This window comes from Macaca nemestrina, chromosome 17 (assembly GCF_043159975.1).
Source record: "Macaca nemestrina isolate mMacNem1 chromosome 17, mMacNem.hap1, whole genome shotgun sequence".
NCBI lineage: Eukaryota > Metazoa > Chordata > Mammalia > Primates > Cercopithecidae > Macaca > Macaca nemestrina.
Window position 1 is genome coordinate 1,960,981 of NC_092141.1, and position 21,504 is coordinate 1,982,484.

At 53.3% G+C, this 21,504-nt stretch overlaps 1 protein-coding gene across 5 annotated transcripts; it reads right to left on the reverse strand.

Annotated features, from left to right (window-relative positions):
* Positions 1 to 8,625: 8,625 nt before the first annotated feature.
* On the reverse strand, positions 8,626 to 19,863 carry LOC105471656 (TLC domain containing 2). 5 transcript variants are annotated; one of them, XM_071082095.1, is made up of 8 exons: positions 19,733 to 19,863; positions 18,803 to 18,945; positions 17,027 to 17,109; positions 16,512 to 16,670; positions 12,757 to 15,583; positions 12,499 to 12,581; positions 12,179 to 12,261; positions 8,626 to 10,964 (listed from the first exon to the last, which is right to left on the reverse strand). In XM_071082095.1, exons 5-8 carry the CDS (start codon positions 12,930 to 12,932, stop codon positions 10,359 to 10,361), a joined length of 948 nt encoding a protein of 315 aa, XP_070938196.1. In that variant the 5' UTR covers positions 12,933 to 15,583; positions 16,512 to 16,670; positions 17,027 to 17,109; positions 18,803 to 18,945; positions 19,733 to 19,863; the 3' UTR covers positions 8,626 to 10,358. The 5 variants fall into 5 exon arrangements, with proteins under 5 accessions (XP_070938196.1, XP_011722574.1, XP_011722564.1 ...); XM_011724272.3 differs by having other exon boundaries at positions 12,757 to 15,730; positions 19,733 to 19,862; XM_011724262.3 differs by having other exon boundaries at positions 12,757 to 16,146; positions 19,733 to 19,862.
* Between the last annotated feature and the right edge of the window lie 1,641 nt (positions 19,864 to 21,504).

Genomic DNA, 21,504 nt, shown 5'->3' on the forward strand with positions numbered 1-21,504 from the left:
AAAGTGCTGGGATTACAGGCGTGAGCCACTGCGCCCGGTTGGTAGTAAATACTGTCTTTGGCTGAAGCCTTGCCCCTTACTGTAGCCTGCCAATCTGTGCCCTTAAGAGGACTCCCTCATCTCCCAAACCTTCACTGGTTGGCATTGCTAATCCTGGGGCCTGAGAGGCTGGCACGGAAGCTCTCTCTGCCCCAGATGCCAGGTCAGGGCATTGCTAGAAGAGGATAGAGAAGCCTGCAGCACTGGAGTACCACAAATTCCTGCTGCACTGACGCAGGCCAGTCCTGCTACCTATTCACTCGCTCCCCTTAGCAGCTTGTCCAAACATTGTTTTCTTCAAACTCCTGCCCTTCCTTCCCCAACCCCAACTGTGTGGAATCCAAATATTTCCACCTTAACAGCAAACAGGAGTGGGGTGCTGGGGAGATGGAGGAGATGGGGGAGGGAAACAGGGGAACCATCTAGGGCTGCTGCCGTAGTATTTCATTGAAATATATTGAATCTGGCCGGGCGCGGTGGCTCAAGCCTGTAATCCCAGCACTTTGGGAGGCCGAGAGGGGCGGATCACGAGGTCATGAGATCGAGACTATCCTGGCTAACACGGTGAAACCCCGTCTCTACTAAAAAATACAAAAAAAACTAGCCGGGCATGGTGGCGGGCGCCTGTAGTCCCAGCTACTTGGGAGGCTGAGGCAGGAGAATGGCGTGAACCCGGGAGGCGGAGCTTGCAGTGAGCTGAGATCACGCCACTGCACTCCAGCCTGGGAGACACAGCGAGACTCCGTCTCAAAAAAAAAAAAAAAAAGAAATATATTGAATCTAAAAATTCATATGAGGTCGGCTGCAGTGGGTTCACGCCATTCTCCTGCCTCAGCCTCCCGAGTAGCTGGAATTACAGGTGTCTGCCACCACACCCATCTAATTTTTTGTATTTTTAGTAGAGACGGGGTTTCACTGTGTTAGCCAGGATGGTCTCAATCTCCTGACCTTGCAATCCGCCCGCCTTGGCCTCCCAAAGTGCTGGGATTACAGGCATGAGCCACCACGCCCAGCCTCCTGTCTCTATTTAAAAAAAAAATTTATCTGGGTGTACTGATGCATGTCTGTAATCCCACCTACTCAGGAGGCTAAGGCAGGAGGATTGCCTGAGCCCAAGAGTCAGGAGTTGGAGGCTGCAGTGAGCTATGATTGCACCACTGTACTCCAGCCTGGGTGACAGGGTGAGACCCTGTCTCAAAACATATAAACAAAAACAAAAGATAAGATGAACCTCTGTTGTGTGAGGTTAAATGGGATAATGTATACAAGGTGCCTGATGGCCAGGTGTAGTGGCTCACACCTGTAATCCCAGCACTTTGTGAGGCCAAGTAAGGCGAATCACAAGGTCAGGAGTTCGAGACCAGCCTGGTCAACATGGTGAAACCCTGTCTCTACTGAAAACACAAAAAATTAGCCGGGCATAGCTGGGCACAGTGGCTCACGCTGTAATTCCAGCACTTTGGGAGGCTGAGGCGGGTGGATCACGAGGTCAGGAGATCAAGACCATCCTGTTTAACACAGTGAAACCCCATCTCTACTAAAAATACAAAAAATTAGCTGGGCGTGGTGGCAGACACCTGTAGTCCCAGCTACTTGGGAGGGTGAGGCCAGAGAATGGTGTGAACCCGGGAGGCGGAGCTTGCAGTGAGCTGAGATTGCGCACTGCACTCCAGCCTGGGTGACAGAGCAAGATTCCTCTCAAAAAAAAAAAAAAATTAGCTGGGCATGGGTGGGTGCCTGTAATCCCAGCTACTTGGGAGACTGAGGCAGGAGAATCGCTTGAAACCGTAAGGCAGAGGTTGCAGTGAGCTGAGATTGTGCCACTGCACTTCAGCCTCAGGGACAAGATGCGAGACTCCGTCTCATAAATAAATAAATAAATAAATAAATAAATAAATAAATGGTGCCTGACAAATGTTCAGCCAGGGATGCTCCTAAATAAACATTTCATCTCAACACAAGAGCTCCTCTCAAAAGAGTAACTTCCCTTATGTAGCTTCTTGCAAAATGAGGACTTCTAATTTGCAGCCCAACAAAATCCAGATTTTATGTGATAAAATTTTGGCAGGTCAGTTATGAAGTTTTCTGTTTAATTTTCTTGTTGATTGAGGATTAATTTGGCTACAAGATTCTTTTGGTTTCAACCTTTGGCACTGAAAATCATTCTAAACTCTCTGAATCCGACTGGATGTAATGGCTCACGCCTGTAATCCCAACATTTTGGGAGGCCAAGGTGGGCGGATCACTTGAGGTTAGCAGTTCAAGACCAGCCTGGCCAACACAGTGAAACCCTGTCTCTACTAAAAATACAAAACTTAGCCAGGTGTGGTGGCACATGCCTGTAGTCCCAGCTACTCGGAAGGCTGAGGCAGGAGCATCTCTTGAACTTGGGAGGTGGAGGCTGCAGCGAGCTGAGATCGACCCACCGCACTCTACCCTGGGTGAAAGAGTGACAGCTTGTCTCAAAAAAAAAAAACAAACAAAAAAAACCAAAACAGCCAGGTGCGGTGGCTCATGCCTGTAATCCCAGCACTCTGGGAGGCTGAGGAGGACAGATCACAAGGTCAGGAAATCAAGACCATCCTGGCTAACACGGTAAAACCCATCTCTACTAAAAATACAAAAAAATTAGCCGGGCGTGGTGGCAGGCACCTGTAGTCCCAGCTACTCGGGAGGCTGAGGCAGGAGAATGATGTGAACCTGGGAGGCGGAGCTTGCAGTGAGCCAAGATCACACCACTACACTCCAGCCTGGGCAACAGACGGAGACTCTGTCTCAAAAAAACAAAACAAAACAAACAAAAACAAAAGGCCGGGCGCGGTGGCTCAAGCCTGTAATCCCAGCACTTTGGGAGGCCGAGACGGGCGGATCATGAGTTCAGGAGATCGAGACCATCCTGGCTAACACGGTGAAACCCCGTCTCTACTAAAATACAAAAAAAATTAGCCGGGCGAGGTGGCGGGCGCCTGTACTCCCAGCTACTCGGGAGGCTGAGGCAGGAGAATGGCGTGAACCCGGGAGGTGGGGCTTGCAGTGAGCTGAGATCTGGCCACTGCACTCCAGCCTGGGCAACAGAGCTAGACTGTGTCTCAAAAAAAAAAAAAAAAAAAAGAACCACAACAACAAAAAACACCTGTCTGAATCCACTCTCTTGCTCTAAGTTCATTCTACTGAATACATTGTGTTTGCTTATTTATTTATTTATTTATGTATTTTTATTTTAGAGAAAGGGTCTTGTTCTGTCACCCAGGCTGGAATGCAGTGGCCCGATTATGGCTCACTGCAGCCTTGACCACCTAGGTTCAAGTGATCATATCACTTCAGCCTCCAAAATAGCTGGTACTATAGGCTTGTGCTACCACACCTGGCTAATTTTAAAAGAAATTTTGTAGGCCGGGCGCGGTGGCTCAAGCCTGTAATCCCAGCACTTTCGGAGGCCGAGACGGGCGGATCACGAGGTCAGGAGATCGAGACCATCCTGGCTAACACAGTGAAACCCCGTCTCTACTAAAAATACAAAAACTTAGCCGGGCGAGGTGGCGGGCGCCTGTAGTCCCAGCTACTCGGGAGGCTGAGGCAGGAGAATGGCGTGAACCCGGGAGGCGGAGCTTGCAGTGAGCTGAGATCCGGCCACTGCACTCCAGCCTGGGTGACAGAGCGAGACTCCGTCTCAAAAAAAAAAAAAAAGAAATTTTGTAAAGATGAGGTTTTGCTATGTTACCCAGGCCAGTCTTGACCTCCTGAGCCCATGCCTCAGCCTCCCTGGAATTAGAGGAATGAACCACCTCGCCTGACCCTGGATTTGCTTTTTTTTTTTTTTGAGACACAGTCTTGCTCTGTTGCCCAGGCTAGAGTGCAGTGGCATGATCTCGGCTCACTGTAACCTCCACCTTCTGAGTTCAAATGATTCTCCTGCCTCAGCCTCCCAAGTAGCTGGCATTACAGGCGCCTGCCACCATGCCCAGCTAATTTTTGTATTTTTAGTAGAGATGGGGTTTTGCCATGTTGGCCAGGCTGGTCTCGAACTCCTGACCTCAAGTGATCCGCCAGCCTCAGCCTCCCACAGTGCTGGGATTACAGGCATGAGCCACTGAGCCCAGCCAGGATTTGCTTTTTGATTGTAGAGGGTATCAGGACACGTCAGGATGGAAACCTTCCCAAGGCAAAGCCTCCACAATCTAGCATTGAATTGTAAATCAGGACACCATTGGAGCCAAAAAGTAACTCCAAGTAACCAGGCTCATAAGAGATTGATGCAATTAATGCAATTACTTGCATAGCAATTTATTAATTTATAATCAGGGTAGTGTTTCAAGGCCATAAAATATCAATGTATCCCATCCAGAAAAACCCCTTCCCTCTCCTGGAGGACAAAGAAATCATTAGCAAGTCGCTTGGTAGGCGTGGAGTCTGTCTTGAGGACCATTTTCCTGGGCCACGGTGAGGTCTGACAAAGCACCATTCTGCTAGCCAGCCTCCTACCAAATGTAGCATCTGGCAACCTCTGCATTTTTTTTTTTTAACCTCTGCATTTTGGAACTTCCTTTTCTTAGGGTCTTAATTGACAATTCTTCTTTGATTGACATCATTTTTATGTAGCCCACACTCCAATTCTCTGCCTACTTACTCCATTGTGATCACAAATCCAGTCCTGCCTTCCTCACGTTTCACTGGTAGGAATCTGTGTGTGGTCCTAAATTCTTCCTGCCTGCCCCAACTGGGAGCTCATCTCACTCTTCCTGTATGGGCTTGACTAGTTAATCCGCAGAAACAGCCATGTTTCCCTAATGGTCAAGTTCTTGGGCGCCCTTTGTAGATACTACCAAGTATTACCAAGAGGGACACTCGCTCAAACCATCACAAATGGATACCAGTGGCCAAAGAAAAGGTGTATGACTTAGAATCAGTTCATATCAACCTCAACACGTATTTAAAGAATAGATTCTTCACATGAGTTTGTCACATTTATTTTTCTTTAAAAACTCAAGGCAGGCCGGGCGCGGTGGCTCAAGCCTGTAATCCCGGCACTTTGGGAGGCCGAGGCGGGCGGATCACAAGGTCAGGAGATCAAGACCATCCTGGCTAACAAGGTGAAACCCCGTCTCTACTAAAAAAATTAAAAAAATTGGCGTGGCAAAACAGGTGTGGTGTCAGGCGCCTGTAGTCCCAGCTACTCGGGAGGCTGAGGCAGAAGAATGGTGTGAACCCAGGAGGCGGAGCTTGCAGTGAGCTGAGATCACGCCACTGCACTCCAGCCTGGGCGGCAGAATGAGATTCCAACCAAAAAAAAAAAAACTCAAGGCAGGTAACATTTTTGTTCATCAAGGCATTCAGTTAAGATGGCAAATTAAGTTTTGTAGATATTACTTTTTTTTTTACTTAAAAATTTTTTTTTGACCGGCATGTTGGCTTACACCTATAACCCCAGTAGTTTGGGAGCCCAAGGCAGGCGGATCACCTGAGGTCAGGAGTTTGAGACCAGCCTGGCCAATATGGTGAAACCCCGTCTCTACTAAAAATACAAAAACTGGCCAGGTGTGGTGATGGGTACCTATAATCCCAGCTCCTAGGGAGGCTGAGGCAGGAGAATCGCTTGAGTCCACGAGACAGACTTTGCAGTGAGCCAGGATGTGCCACTGCATTCCAGCCTGGGCGACAAGAATGAAACTCTGTCTCAAAAAAAAAATAAAAAGGAAAAGAAAGAAAAAAGAAAGTAACTTTTTTTTTTTTTGTAGAGAGGAGGTCTCAATATGTTGCCCAGACTGGACTTGAACTCCTCAGCTCAATCACTCCTCCTACCTCGGCCTCCCAATGTGCTGGGATTACAGGCATGAGCCACCATGTCCAGCCAGCAAAGATATGACTTCTAAAAGTACAGACTCTGACAAAATTCTACATTGTTTCTCTAGCTCACTACCTATACCTTCGCCTCTTGGGTTTTTATCTAATTACATTTAAATACTCTGCTCTTATTTTCTGCTTGTGTTTAGCTCCTTCCGACTGTGATTTCCTCAGTCTCGATTCGTTATTTTCATCCTTTGCACCTGTTTTTACGACTCTATGATGGAGACTTCTCACAATCCCTCTCATTTTTTTTTTCACACCTGGTATTTCTTTTTCTTCTCTCTTCATCTCTGGGTTCCTGCCTCTTCTTTGTTCTTCCTTTGGATATTCAATTTTTTTTTTTGACATGGAGTCTCACTCTGTCACCCCTGCTAGAGTGCAATGGCACGATCTCCACTCACAACAACCTCGGCCTCCCAGGTTCAAACGATTCTCCTGCCTCAGCCTCCTGAGTAGCTGGGATTACAGGCACCTGCCACCACGCCCGGCTAATTTTTGTACTTTTAGTAGAGACGAGGTTTCACTATGTTGGCCAGGCTGGTCTCGAACTCCTGACCTCAGGTGATCCGCCTGCCTCAGCCTCCCAAAGTGCTGGGATGACAGGCGTGAGCCACCATGCCCAGCCTGGATACTTATTTTTATTTATTTATTTATTTATTTTTTTGAGATGGAGTCTCGCTCTGTCGCCCAGGCTGGAGTGCAGTGGCCAGATGTCAGCTCACTGCAAGCTCCGCCTCCCAGGTTCCCGCCATTCTCCTGCCTCAGCCTCCCGAGTAGCTGGGACTACAGGCGCCGCCACCACCCCCGGCTAGTTTTTTGTATACTTTTAGTAAAGACAGGGTTTCACTGTGTTAGCCAGGATGGTCTCGATCTCCTGACTTCGTGATCCGCCTGTCTCGGCCTCCCAAAGTGCTGGGATTACAGGCTTGGGCCACCGTGCCCGGCTGGCCTGGATATTTAAATCATTCTGCGCCCTCCTCCTTTTTTTCTCTCTGTGATTCTCTTTGTCAGCTCCTTTGCCTATATTTGCATCTCAGTTGACACCCCTGATTCTGACTCGTCCTTACCTTCCTACCAGTCTCTGCTGACCGGTTACTGTCAGCCTGTGTCATTAGGTTTGCATTGCAGCTGTTTGTCCTTTGTCTTTCTGCCTGCCTCCAAGTCCCCGTATCTCCTGGTCTCTTCCGTCGGTGAATCTTCCCACTGACTGCCTCCTCCGCCTTCTGCTCTTCCGCTTCTCAGCTCCCCGGACTCATCCCCCCTCTTCTCTGTGCCCACCTCTCCTCTTGCTCTTCTGATCTCTCTATCTGCCAGTATTTCCTCCATCGCTCCTGAGCCTGGGTGTTCCTCCTTGTCACTCACTCTATTTCCTTTATTTTCTTTTGAGACGGAGTCTCGCTCTGTCGCCCAGGCTGGAGTGCAGTGGCCGGATCTCAGCTCACTGCAAGCTCCGCCTCCCGGGTTCACGCCATTCTCCTGCCTCAGCCTCCCGAGTAGCTGGGACTACAGGCGCCCGCCACCTCGCCCGGCTAATTTTTTATATTTTTGTAAAGACTGGGTCTCACCGTGTTAGCCAGGATGGTCTCGATCTCCTGACCTCGTGATCCGCCTGCCTCGGCCTCCCAAAGTGCTGGGATTACAGGCATGAGCCACTGCGCCCGGCCCTTTTTTTTTTTTTTTTTTCTGACACAGAGTCTGGCTCTGTCGCCCAGGCTGGAGTGCAGTGGCCTTAGCTCACTGCAAGCTCCGCTTCCCGGGTTCCTGCCTTTCTTCTGCCTCAGCCTCCTGAGTAGCTGGGACTACAGGCACCTGCCAGCATGCCCGGCTAATATTTTGCATTTTCAGTAGAGACAGGGTTTCACCGTGTTAGTCAGGATGGTCTGGATCTCCCGACCTCGTGATCCACCCGCCTCGGCCTCCCAAAGTGTTGGGATTACAGGCGTGAGCCACCGTGCCGGGCTGACTCACTCTAGTTCACTGTCTAGACTCTGGGTGCCTTTCAGCCTTGGGGTCTCTTCTTGTTGGCCTTTATTTCTATTTTTCTGGTCCTTTTTGTTTATAACCATTTTATCAGTTCTCTGACGTTGGTGTCTCTCAGGATCTATGACAGCCTTTCTCCATATTTCTGCTAAGGCCTGTCTCTTTTGCCCTCCATCCCTTTTTGCCTCTGTCACCTCTATGCGAATAATCCTTCTGTCTTTCTATCTGTCGCTCAATCTATGTATGTCTGTCTCTGTCATTCTTTGTGTCTTTCTGTACTTCCGCTTCTTAGCAAGGTTTTTTTGAAGACAATCTTCCTGTCTCTTGCTTTTGCTCATGTACCTTTTCTGTGGATGGCTAAGGGTTGCCTCTCTCAGTTCATTGTTTAGTAGAACAGCCTTAATCTGCTCGGCACTTCCCATCACCTGGATGTTCTGGGAAGGAAGCGGTCTTGTTCAACAGAAAAAAAAAACACAGCAGCAGCACTTTGGGAGGCCGAGACGGGCGGATCACGAGGTCAGGAGATCGAGACCATCCTGGCTAACACGGTGAAACCCCGTCTCTACTAAAAAAAATACAAAAAACTAGCCGGGCGTGGTGGCTGCGCCTGTAGTTCCAGCTGCTCGGGAGGCTGAGGCAGGAGAATGGCGTGAACCCAGGAGGCGGAGCTTGCAGTGAGCTGACATCTGGCCACTGCACTCCAGCCTGGGTGACAGAGCGAGACTCCGTCTCAAAAAAAAAAAAAAAAAAAAAACACAGCAGAAGCAACAGGGAGGAAGAGCTTATGAATGAATCTCAGAAAAGGTCCAGCTCTTCCTTTTTTTTTTTTCTTTTGAGACGGAGTCTCACTCTGTTGCCCAGGCTGGAGTGTAGTGGCACGATCTCGGCTCACTGCAGCCTCTGCCTCCTGGGTTCAAGCGATTTTCCTGCCTCAGCCTCCCGAGTAGCTGGGATTACAGGTATCTGGCTAATTTTTGTATTTTTAGTAGAGACAGGGTTTCACCATGTTTACCAGTCTGGTCTTGAACTCCTGACCTCAGGTGATCCTCCCATCTCGGCCTCCCAAAGTGCTGGGATTACAGGCGTGAGCCACCACGCCCGGCCAGAAGGCCAGCTATTCCTTTATCCTCCTGCAGCCTTCTCTCACACGCTCTGCCTCTGCCCTCATTCTTCCACGAAAGCCTGGGCCTGGGAAAACTCTGTACTGGGCACCCAAGTGGGTGCTTGAGTTCCTTCTGTGATTCTGGACTTCAGTGCCATCCTAAGAAGACAGACTTAGCCCTGTGTTCATTCCTCTAATAATCCGAATTGTCTTTGAAAAGTCAAAAGAGGCCAGGTACGGTGGCTCACGTCTGTAATCCCAGCACTTTGGGAGGCTGAGGTGGGTGGATCACTTGAGTGCAAAAGTTTGAGACCAGCCTGGGCAACATGGCAAAACCTGGTCTCTATAAGAAAACACCAAAATTAGCCTGGTGCAGTGGCGTGCACCTGTAGTCCTAGCTACTTGGGAGGCTAAGCTGGGAGGCAGGAGTATTGCTTGAGCCTGGGAGGCAGAGATTCCAGTGAGCCAAGATCAAGTCCTACACGCCGTCCTGGGCGACAGAGCAAGAACTTGTCTCAAAAAAAAAAAAAAAAAAAAAAAAGAAAAAAAAAAAAGAAAAAAAAAACGAAAAGTAAAAAGACACCAAAAAAATTAAAAAATTTAAAAAAATTAAAAGGACACAGTAGGACCAGGGTTAAGCAGAAAAACAGGAGTGTGTGCCGGGCGTAGTGGCTCATATCTATAATCCCAGCACTCTGGGAGGCCGAGGCAGGTGGATCACTTGAGGTCAGGAGTTCAAGACCAGCCTGGGCAACATGGTGAAACCTCTCCACCAAAAAATACAAAAATTAGCGGGTCTTGATGGTGCATGCCTGTAGTCCCAGCTACTTGGGAGACTAAGGCAGGAGAATCACTTGAACCCAGGAGGCTGAGGTTGCAGTGAGCTGGAATCGTGCCACTACACTCCAGCCTGGGTGACAGAGTGAGATGCTATCTCATAAAAAAATAAAAAAGAAAAAAAAAAGAAAGAAAAACAGGAGTGTGGCTTTGAGAACCAGAAATATTAGCAGCAATTGCTGTGGCCCAGGTTCTGTCTCTTGGCAACTATCACGTCCATCTCTGCCGGGACAGATAGCACCTCCTCTACCTTCCTCCCCCTGCCAGAATTTGGTTATAGGTGAGATCTCTTTTCTCTGTCCCTACTCGCCCCATACCAGATCTCTCTGATCCTAGTGGGACTTCACCTTCCCCGACATGTCCCTGGGTTAAAGCAAAGAGCTTCTGTCTCCACTGGCAGTTTCTTCCAGCTGCTTGCCTCCTGCCACCCTTTACTGACAGATCTGGCTGTACTTCTTGAGTTTATTTGCTGGAAAGGGCACTCATCTGATGACGGATTTCAGTAAACAGAAACCCAGGTTCCCACCTATCCAACATCAGCTATTCTTCTTAGATCCTAGCAAGGGGAAGGGATGTGAGTTAGCTGGAAGAGAAACCGAGATGCTGATGAGCCAGTCTGGCCCTCACCCCGATGGGGGACTGTGCATGGAAGACCCTCATCTCCTTGTCCTGGCCCCACCTCCCCCAGCGAGGGGCCCATGGCTTCTCTGTAGTCTTTCAGGCTGAGAGTGGAATTGTCCCTGGTGACAGGTCCATCGTCACGATGTGTCCTGGTCCCCCTGGTTTTCTCGTGCCCGGGGCTGGGTGGATGGGGTCGAGACTGCAGGACATCATTGACCAGAATGCGGATCCCCAATATGATGCTCATGACGCCCACAGTGACCAGCCCAATTCCACCCAGGGTGACCAGAGCAAGAGGAACCTGGTGGCGCTGCCGGAATAGCCACAGACTCATCCACCCCAGCGGGACCAGGCGGAAGAGGGCCAGGGTGGCCAAGGAGGCCCAGCTGGTCACGCTGAAGGCCAGGGATGGGGCCTGGCGAGAGAGCAACAGCAGCTTCCGCAGGTGCAAGCAGGCAGAGTTCAACTCCAGGAGCAGAGACACCATGGAGAAGCCCACGTAGTGGCCAGACAGAACAGCGGTGCTGAGGCAGCTCACCACCTGGGAGCCAGGGTCACAGGTCAGAGGACCCCCCACAACCTGCCAGCCATCATGTCCCAATAACCCAGGCCTTAAGAGAGGCTTCCACGCACTCTGTGGGACTCCCCAAACACCTGACCTTTATGCTTTTACCTTTATCCTGGGGCCCTGAGCAGCCTTGAAACAACCCTTCCATAGATGGAGCCAGGATTGGCCCAGGGAGGGGCTGTCTCATCCCCTAACACCCCTTTAACTTCCCATTCCTGGGCTTTCTTTTCTTTCTTTCTTTCTTTTTTTTTTTTTTTTTTTGAGACAGAGTCTCACTCTGTCACCAGGCTGGAGTGCAGTGGTGTGATCTTGGCTCACTGCAACCTCCGCTTCCCTGGTTCAAGAGATTCTCCTGCCTCAGCTTCCTGAGTAGCTGGGACTACAGGCGTGCACCACCACACCCAGCTAATTTTTGTATTTTTAGTAGAGACGGGGTTTCACTATATTAGTCAGGATGGTCTCAATCTCCTGACCTCGTGATCCACCTGCCTCGGCCTCCCAAAGTTCTGGGATTGCAGACGTGAGCCACTACACCTGGCCTAGGGCTTTCATACCGCATACCCACACCCTATACTAGGGCACCCCCTTTTCAGAAAAGCTCCATATTCCACATTTCCGTGATCAACTGCACACCTGTGGGGGGACCCGAACTCCTTAGGCTCACATGGTAGGTGCCCTTGGATGGTGGGTGTCTGGACTCCCCAGCTGTGGCCAGCAGCCACCTCCTCCCCCTAACTCAGCCTAAGACTGGGGAGCCAAGCACCAGCTGGGGGCAGAGACTCTGTGGGAAATGATAGGATAGAAAAATGAAGAGAGGGCCAGGGGCGGTGGCTCATGCCTGTAACCCCGTCACTTTGGGAGGCCGAAGTGGGTGGATCACCTGAGGTCAGAATTTCGAGACCAGCCTGGCCAACATAGAGAAACCCCATCTTTAGTAAAAATATAAAAATTACTTGGGTGTGGTGGTGGGTGCCTGTAATTCTAGCTACATGGGAGGCTGAGGGAGGAGAATTGCTTGAACCCCGGAGGCGAAGGCTGCAGTGAGCCGAGGCTGAACCACTGGACTCCAAATTGGGTGACAGAGTGAGACTCTGTCTCAAAAAAAAGAAGAAAGAGGAGAGACTGGGAAGCTCAAGTTGGACAGGGCTCCCTCCTCCCTCCTGTCTGGCTTCTCCCCTCAGTCTCACCACCAAATGATGACAGAGAAGATCCCAGGTCTTGCCCAAGGTCTGGTTCCGCAGCAGGTCAGCTCCGTCTGCCAGGAAGTAACCTGTGGGCATGGGGGTAGAGGTTAGGCTGCTTCAGGGCCTGGGCAGCTTAGAGAGGATTTCCAGCTCCCCCCTCCCCGCCCTGCCCCGCCCCTCTCCCAGTTCTTAGGTTTCCCTTGGTAAAAGCTTCAGGAACGTTTAACCCCCACGAGGGAGGGGAATGGACCTCGAAGGACAGCAGAAGCTGCCCCCCGCAACCCCCCGTCGCCCCACCGGCCCAGCCTTCCCTGCAGACTTACCCACAGACACGGCCACCAGCACCAGGGCCCAGCTCGGGTGGCCATGGATGGGGTCGGCGGCCATCTGAGGGTGCAGTGACAGGCTGGGGTATGGAGGGGGAAGGGAGGGGCATGGTTAGCCTCTCCAGGCCCTGACCCCGCTCTCTCTGTGGGCGCCCCCACGCCAGTCTCAACTCTGGAGACGCCCGCCGGGTCTCCCGGCCTCAGCCTCCCACCCCTCGCCCTCGCCCGGTGCGCCTCGAACCCCCAAGCCCGCACCCGAGCAGTGCCCCGGCCCCCGAGAGCAGGCTGTGCGCCAGGGAGACGCAGAGGTTCCGCCACTGCCAGCGGTCCCGGGCGGCCAATTCCGGCGTGGGCAGCCGCCGCAGCCCCCAGTGCAGCCCTCGGAACGCAAGGAAGGAGGCGCCGGCCACCAGGAGCCCCGGGGGCGCCATGGCCGGGCAGCGGTTGGGGGGGCGGGGGGTCCAAGTCTGTCCGCTTGGTGCCCGCACTCTCGGCCAGGACTGGAACCCGCTTTCCTGCAGGGCTGGGCCCCCGGCTCCCCTCCCCGCCCCGCCTTCGAAATCCGCAGGAACTTTTCCCTGCTCGTCCACGCCCCATCCCTCGGCTGCGCGGTGATTGGAGCAGCCGCGGGGCCACCACCCCCGGAGCCTTGGCCACCGATCGCGTCCCGCCCCATCCAGGGGAGCGGTTCGGGGGCTCCGGACCCTGGAGCTCGGGGGGCCTCCAGGATGTTCACCAATAGGGTTCCTCCCCAGCTCCAGGCGTCCTGAAGCGCTGGAGTTGCAGACCTGGGTCTCCAGTCTAACCTCACCTGACACTCCCGGGCCCCGCCCGCGAACCTCGACCTCCTCCTCCAGCTCCAGAGCCTTTCACCTACTGAGCGTCACCGCCACACCCTGGAAGGCAGAGGCCAGCGCAGCCCACACGTGCCTGCCCGAGTCTCGCCGCCGCCCCCACTTCCCTCCCAGCATCCGTGGTGGGGAGGGGGCGCCCCACTTTCTTGGAGCCACCCCTTCTGCCTCCTGAGGTTTCCAGGCCTTTAACATATCCCAGAAAACCTGTAATTCCAGCAGTTCTGCTCCCCGCTTCCACAACCCCCAGGAGCCCCCATGTTGGAGAAGCGACGCACTGGGCCCCGCCCTGACCCCTAGCATTGTTTTTGGCCCTACAGAGGAGCCTCATTAAGAAGACGAGGCAAAAGGGAATCGCTGGCCGCCGGTCTTGAAAAGCACCCCCCTTCCCCAAAGGCCTGGTACCTGTTGGGTAGGTAGGGTATCTAACAATCCAAGGACAAGGAAAGGTAACACAGGGTCCCTTCAAGGCTGGGACAGAGTCAGAAGAGAAAAACAGATCTGTCCTGCTCTCAGTAGCAGGGCTGTTAAGATTCTAGAACCCTCCAGCCTTAAGAGGAAAAGTCTCCCCCAGCCCCTCACCACCTGAAGAGCCCCAGGTTTGTACTGCTTTCCTTCCACCTTACTCCACTCCACACCTCTTCAGCTAGCAGTCAGCCAGCAATTCAGAGCTGTTTCCTGCAGCCTGAGAGGAAGGATTCCAGCTACTTCAAAGAATTAAGTTCATAGACGAAGAGGCATCCCAACCAAACCTTCTCACCAAAAAGCTGAGGTCTTCCCTTCATTCTTCTACCCCCACTTCTCCAAAGGTTTAAATAATAACACCAATCTCTTAAATTATATTTATTATAGGAAAGCAATACACAATTAATGTAGAAAATTTGGAAATTACAGAAAAACTAAAGATGAAAATTTCAGTGACTTTGTTCCACCATCCAAAGATAACCACTAAACATTTTTTAGCATGCCTTTCGTCTTTTTTATCTGCTCTACGTATACAAGTATACACCCATACTTTAAAAGACAAAATTGAGATCACATAACATGCACTATTTTTACAACCTTTTAATATTCAAGGAGTATTTTTCTTTCAGTCAGATGTTCTTTTACATGACTTTTAATGTCTGTGCAGTACCCCACCATCTGGATGGAGATACAATAATTTCCCTAAGCAAAATCCCCTACTGCAAACTTTCATTACAGCAGAAAAGGAATGAATTCCCAACCAAACCATTGCTTCCCATTTTTCTCCATTGCAAACCTGGGATGAACATCTTATCACTAACTAAATCCTTAATTATTTTCTTAGGATAAATTCCCAAAGATAGAATTCATAGGTCAAAGGACGTGGAGCATTTAGGCTACATGACACATATTACCCAACCGCCATCCAGGAAGCCTGCACCGATGTATACGATGTATACTCCCAAGCGCAATATATGGCAATGTCATCTCAATAGTCTCTTTGCCAATATTGGGTCTTATTTTTTTCTGTTATGGTTTGCTAAGGGAAAAATGCTTTCAGCTCTATTTGCCTTTCTTTAATTACTAATGAAGCATACATTTTTTTCATGGTTTTATCCATTCCGATTTCTTTTATGAATTTCCTGTGTATGTCCTTTCGCAGATGGCTCTTGGTCCTTGAGGCTGCTTACATAAACATTGCAGGCTGGGCGGAGGTGGAAGTAGGGCGGTGAAGCCACAGGGCACTGCACTATGGTGCCACATCTTGGAGGCAGAAAGCCTGGAGAGAAATGGCGATCAAAGGAGGAGAGGGCTGGAGGCTTGCCGTCGATGGAGGCTGGCTGTCCTCCCTCCTTTTGGGGTGCTCCTGGCCTTTATGGGCTCCTCTGTTGGATGCCCAGGTAGGACCCTGTGCTCTCCAGGCCTGGTCCTTCACTGGTCTCCGCATTTCCAGGCTCCCTTTCCTCACCTCTGCTCCATGATGGGTGAAGATGGCAGAGGCACATGCGAGGGCTGGAGGGAGACGCTGTGGCCAGTGAAGCAAGAAGAAAGGACGGAGGCAGTGTCCAGGAACAGAGTGACCTTTGTTGCAGCCTATGCGTCTATCCCCTCCTCTCTACCACTGTCCCACTCAGCTTGGCTGCAGAAGGGCAGGGTTCCACAGTCTACTCTTCTCCACATCCTTGAGTTTTTCACAAGCGGAGGATAAGATACAGCTCCCTGCACATCTCCTCCCACCAAATCGAACAGACAGCTTCCTGTAGCCGCTGGGTGAGAATGGATCAGGGCTGGAGGGGGCAGGTTTACACTGCCTGATATCCAGAAGGAGGTCACATCCCACAACCCACCTCCCCTGCTTGCTGCAGGGGAGAATTTCCCGTCTGCACAGGCCTGAGCTGGGGATCACACACCACCTTGGAAAGCAAAGTGAGGAAAGAAACAGGGCAGCGGCAGTTAGAATCCCACCAAGGGGCTGCTGTCCTGCTTTGGATATCAGGGGAAGCCTTGGGCCACCCTTGCATGGGGGGACATCGTGGAGAGGCGAGCTCCTCCTAGCTCCTTGCATTGGTCTAACTCTAACCCCCTCCTCCAGCTTCCCATTACCCCGCCCAGCTCCTGGGTGATGGTGTCAGGGATGGGGGAGGGACAACAGCTTATGTGAAAAGTGTGTGTTCCCACCCACAGCGGCGCGAGAGCCCAGGTGGGCTTCTGACTCCCTCACGTACACTCATCTGTCTGGCTGCCCATCTCACAGGTGGCGAAACTGAGACAGGAGGCCTAAGGGTCTCAGACACAGGTAAGCGGCCAGGAATCGAGAGTCTGGGCCAGCCTAAGGAAATGCAGGGAAAAATAAGAGCAGAGGGATGATCCTCGCACCCGGGTTCAGTGTCACTTTTCCTGGAAGAGTGAACTTACTTTCGGACCTCATCTGGAAAGGCCAGTGGGGAAGAATGAGAGACACGGAAGGAGGGTCAAGAAGGAAGTTGGGGAGACAGAGTGTTCTCTCCACTTCTTCCCACTGTCACACAAAGACCAACTAACCTGGGCTTGTTTGAGCCTTCTACTCCTCAATTCAGCCAGTGTCTCTAATCTAAAACCGCTCCTTGCTGGGCCAATCTGGGCAAAGGCTCTCCAGCTTTCCCAAAACGTATCATCAACCCTGCTGTTCGGACCTTCCCAGCCCATTTCTGTCACCTTCCAGATGATGGGGAAAGCAGCTCCTCCTCCTCCTCGAAGCAAGGGGCAGAGGGCAACAGTTCTTCAACTGGCAGCTTTAGCTGGGTCAGGACATAAAGCTTGCCACTGAAGAACTACTGCGGCTCAGCCAGGTGAGGGTGTGAGAGGAACAGGCTCCTAGGGGAAAGGGAGGGAAAATGGGAAAGATCTGAGCAGGGCATGTTGCTGCCACGCTGACCCACTCACTGGCCATCAGGGTCCTGCCCCAGTAGACCTTTGAGATTCTAATGAAGGGTTGCAGCTCTGATGTGGGCCTGCAGAAGCTGTTAGCCTCAGTGAGCAGCAAGAGGCAGCTGTAAACAGACTTCCCTTACTCTTCTTTCCAGAACTGGAGTCTAGAGAAACCCAGTCCTGCTCTCAGCCACCCCTGCCCTAGCAGCCCCCGGGGGCCCAGCCTCCTCAGCATTCAGACAGGGCAGAGTCCGAGACCCTGGACACACCCCACCAGCACGCAGGTACTAGAAGTGTGGTACCTCAGGTCCAGAAATAGGAGTTCAGTCATCAGCCCAAATGACTTGTTCCCAGGGAGTTCAGCTGGAAGGAGAGTTCTGGGGGCCTGGATTGGGGAAGAGTGAGGAAGGGAGGAGGCCTAGCGTTTGAAAGAAGGTCAGCAGAGGCCCCGGGGCTGTGAGGGGCGGACAGGGGACCACAGGCTGGAGAGGAGGGAGGTGTGGGCAGGGTGGCTGGGGCTGTGAGAGGCGGGCAGGGGACCACAGGCTGGAGGGGAGGGAGGTATGAGCAGGGTGGCTGGGCAGCTTCCCCAGGACTCTCGGATGCCAGGCATTCCGCTTGCGCATTCCGGGTACATCTGGTATGAATTCCAGGCTGTCTGCCGGCCCCTCCATGTCTGAACTTTGTTCCAAGTTCCAAGCCCCGCCCCCACAGTTCCAACGCATGAATCAGCAGGAAAAGCCGGGCCCTGCAGCATGGCCCAGGGAGGGGGCTGGGGGCGTGGCAGGCTCGGGGGATGTGAGCTGGGGAGGGCGGGTCTCTGCTGACACTCAGTCCAAGGGCATGGCCCACGCCAGGCTGAGGGGCCAAGGCGGTCTTGCCTTGGAATTTCTATACTCAGAGGGTAAGAAAGATTGGCGGATACGGGGTGCGGTTCAAATTCCGAAACCCTCTTGGGAGGCATGAACTTTGTGTATCTTCCTTCCCCTGGGTGACCAGTCCAACTCCGTCCGACCTTCCTCTGTCTGAGATAGCTCTGTTCAACTCAGAGGAGTCAGCAGCTGCTGAGAGTCTATGCCAAGCAGGTGCCCTTGGCTGCAGGGCGGGGTGGGCCCAGGGCACTGACCCTCTGACCAGCTGCTCCATCAACCCTCTGGCACTCTGACAGCTCCTAGCCCAGTCTGACAGCCAGGATGACAGGCCAAAGGAGTTGGAGGCTGGAACCAGGGCCGGAGGGAGGTGGGGGCGACAGCCTCGCCGGAGGCCATGGGGAGGGGCCAAGAGTTGGCCGGGAGGTGGGGAGAGAGGGAGCCCAGTGATGACTAACCCAGGCGCCCCACCCAGCCAGCCGGCTTCCCAGGCAGTCAGGGCCAGGCCTGGGCTAGGGGCCTCACAACCGGACAGGCTGGGGGGAGGTGCAGAGGTGACCTTCTCTCGGCCCAAGACGGCCAGTTAGTCTGGGGAGGGGGGGTTAGAGTTTCCAGGCCCTCCTCTTGCCCTCTTTCCCCCGCCCAACCGCGGTGAAACCCTAACCTTTGGGTTGCATAAGGCCCCGGCACCGCCGCCCCCTACTCCTCTCCCCTCCCCCCTTACATAACATCCCCTGGAGGGAACGAGAGGAGGGGCCGGCCCGCCCAGCGACCCCTTCCCTGCCAGGGAGCTGAACTGGCGCTGAACTGGCTCTGACCCAGTGAACGCCGACAGAGGCAAAGCACCTCCCCGCCGCCCGCTCGGGGGGTCCAGAACCTCCCCAGGCTAGATGGCCGGCCCCTGTATCCTCAGACCGCGGGCCGCCGGGTGAGCCGCCCCCGGCCCTCCGGCCCTCCGGCCCCTCGGCTCCCCCAACCCCGCCACTCCGCCAGCCCTTCCGCCACGACTCCCGTCCCGGACTCTTTCCTCAGAGCTCCTGACACACTAACCCGGCCAGTCCAGGCCCCTCTTCCCGAAGCGCCCCTGCCCCCGCCGCCCCCTCTCTCCTCCCCGGAAGGGCAGGGTGTGGCCGCCCGGACCCCACTTTCACCCTCCATCCCGTTACCGCGGTTCCCCGCTGCGTGACCGGATGGCCAGCTCACACCCACCTGGTGCTGGGTGTGGGGGTTGCTGCGCAGAGGGGAGCAAATCACTGCGTCCTCTCCCCACGGCCGGCGGCGCTGTCTCTTCACGGCGCCCAGCACACACCGGCTCCAGGCTCCGATCAGCTGGCGGCGTCGTGACGCACGAGCTGCGAATGCACCGCCCGGGGCCAATCACCGCCCACTGCTGGGCAACGTGGCCACGCCTACCCGGGGGCGCCGGGGCCTCGCCCTGGTCCCGCCTCTCCAGGCGCCCTGGCTCTGATTGGCAAGGAGGCCACCCTTTTGCCGGGCGGAATTGCACCAAGCCCCGCCCACCCACTCACGAGCCGGCCAATAGATGGAAAGGCGTGGCCCAGCCTTTCGCGTCAGCGACCCGCTTAGAAAAGCGCTAAGTCAAACGAGAGTCCTAAAGAGCAGGCGAAAGTCACGGCGTCTGCGTTTGCAATGCATGCTGGTCCGTGTAGTTCTCAGCCCGACACCCTCCTTCCCAGAACCCAGTGCGCTCTGTGAGTTGGCATTTTTAAACTGAGCTCGGAATCCGGCCCAGGGAAGTCCTTAAAGGGCGACAGCCCCTCCTTGTTGGAGCCGTGAGTGCTTCTTTTAGACATCTCCCAAACTGACTGGCCGGCCTCGGCGGGACGCTGTAGCTCTTTAAGGAAAGGTGGCGCGGACCAAGGAGCAGGAGTGGACAGAGCGTCAGCCCCCAGGGTAGCAGAGGCTGCCGCTGGAGAGCTATCGAGGCCTTTTGGAGGAGGGAGGATGCTCACCTCGCCCAGCCCAGCTTTCACTGGAGAGACCCAGCCCACTCCTCCTGGGGGCCCTTCCTAACCAGAGGAGGCTTTTTTCTGGGATGTCTCTTCCCAGTCCCAGAAGAGCCCCCAGAGCCTCCCAAGAGGTAGCTTTCTAACAATAGATTCATAGCACAGTCCTCACCTTCGGGTACAGGGAGGGCTTCTGGTCAGAAATTAGGGGATGGGCCATGCCAAAGTGCAAATGGTCAGCAATCGCATCCTCTGATTAACCCCCATTCAGTCCCGCCCTCCAAAGCTCTTCACTGACTCAGGCCTACTTAGGGAAGAGATTTCGAAGGTGGAGACCAATGAGCAGACTGCTCCTTCCCCAGGGGCCAATCAGAGTCTCGATGAGCGGGGGAAGGGCAAAAACTGAAATGAACCCAATGACTTGGCAAAAGCTGTTGGTCGGCTTTTTTAAAGGGGCAAGCCTACCCCACCTTATCACTCCGCGCAAGCCCCAGAAAGAGGAACATGTAGACTGAAATCCATGCCTTTTCCTTCAGCTCCAAATAAGGGCTGAGAGTAACTGAGCAGGAGAGACGAGCCTGGAGGGTGAGATCCTTCCCTCTGTTAAATACGCTCTCCATCAGGTAATTGATAAAGTTCCTTGGAGCTCCAGAATTCTGAGCCTGCGTTCAGGACATTGCGCCTTTAAGGAAACTTCCTGCCTTGCGCCCCAGTAACAGCTGATTGTTGGAAAGTGTGACCTCAGGGGACGAATCAGCTGTTACCACATCCTCCTCCTTGCTTACCCTCCTCCATCCCCCTATCCACCCCCATGGGTGGTGAAGGAAAGAACATGGGGGATGTGATTGTATGATCTTTCTTTTCCCCTATCACTCCAAGACTGTCTACCCCCAACCCCAACCCGAACCCCGCTCTACTCCTTAGTTCTTCAGAGGCTCTGGGCTTGGAAAGAGGTATTTCCTGTTAGCATAGTCAATTCAGACTCTCTGGTCTAGATCCTCCCTGGTCTAGGGGGAGGCCATTATTGGGGTGGTCCAGAATGGTGGCTGGCACCGGGGAGGGTATAGTGAACCCGAGGACCAAGCCTGGGGAGGAGGAATGGCTATGGGAAGCAAACTTGCAGTTCAGAACGCTGTTTCCCAGGCCAGCCGCCCCCTACTTCCTACTCAAGTTGCCCTATTCCTCCGTGGGCTGATAGGATCTTCCTGGTTTTGCCCATTTACTCCATTTATTTTATTTATTTATTTATTTAGAGACGGAGTCTCGCTCTGTCGCCCAGGCTGGAGTGCAGTGGCGCAATCTCGGCTCACTGCAAGCTCCACCTCCTGGGTTCACGCCATTCTCCTGCCTCAGTCTCCCAAGTAGCTGGGACTACAGGTGCCCGCCACCACGCCCGGCCCCAAGTAGCTGGGACTACCGGTGCCCGCCACCACGCCCGGCTAATTTTTTTGTATTTTTAGTAGAGACGGGGTTTCACCGTGTTAGCCAGGATGGTCTCGATCTCCTGATCTCGTGATCCACCCACCTTGGCCTTCCAAAGTGCTGGGATTACAGGCGTGAGCCACCGCGCCCGGCCTATTTTATTATTATTATTATTATTATTATTATTTTTGAGACAGTCTCGTTCTGTTGCCCAGGCTGGAGTGCAGTGACGCTGTCTCGGCTCACTGCAACCTCCACCTCCCGGGTTCAAGCGATTCTCCTCCTTCAGCCTCCCGAGTAGCTGGGACTACAGGCACACACCACCACTCCCGGCTAATTTTTGTATTTTTAGTAGAGATAGGGTTTCACCATGTTGGCCAGGCTGGTCTCGAACTCCTGACCTCAGGTGATCCACCTGCCTTAGCCTCCCAAAGTGCTGGGATTACAGGTGTAAGCCACTGTGCCCTGCCACATTCACTCCACTTCTAACTGTTCTCAGCTGCCACCTGGTCCCTGGGCCAC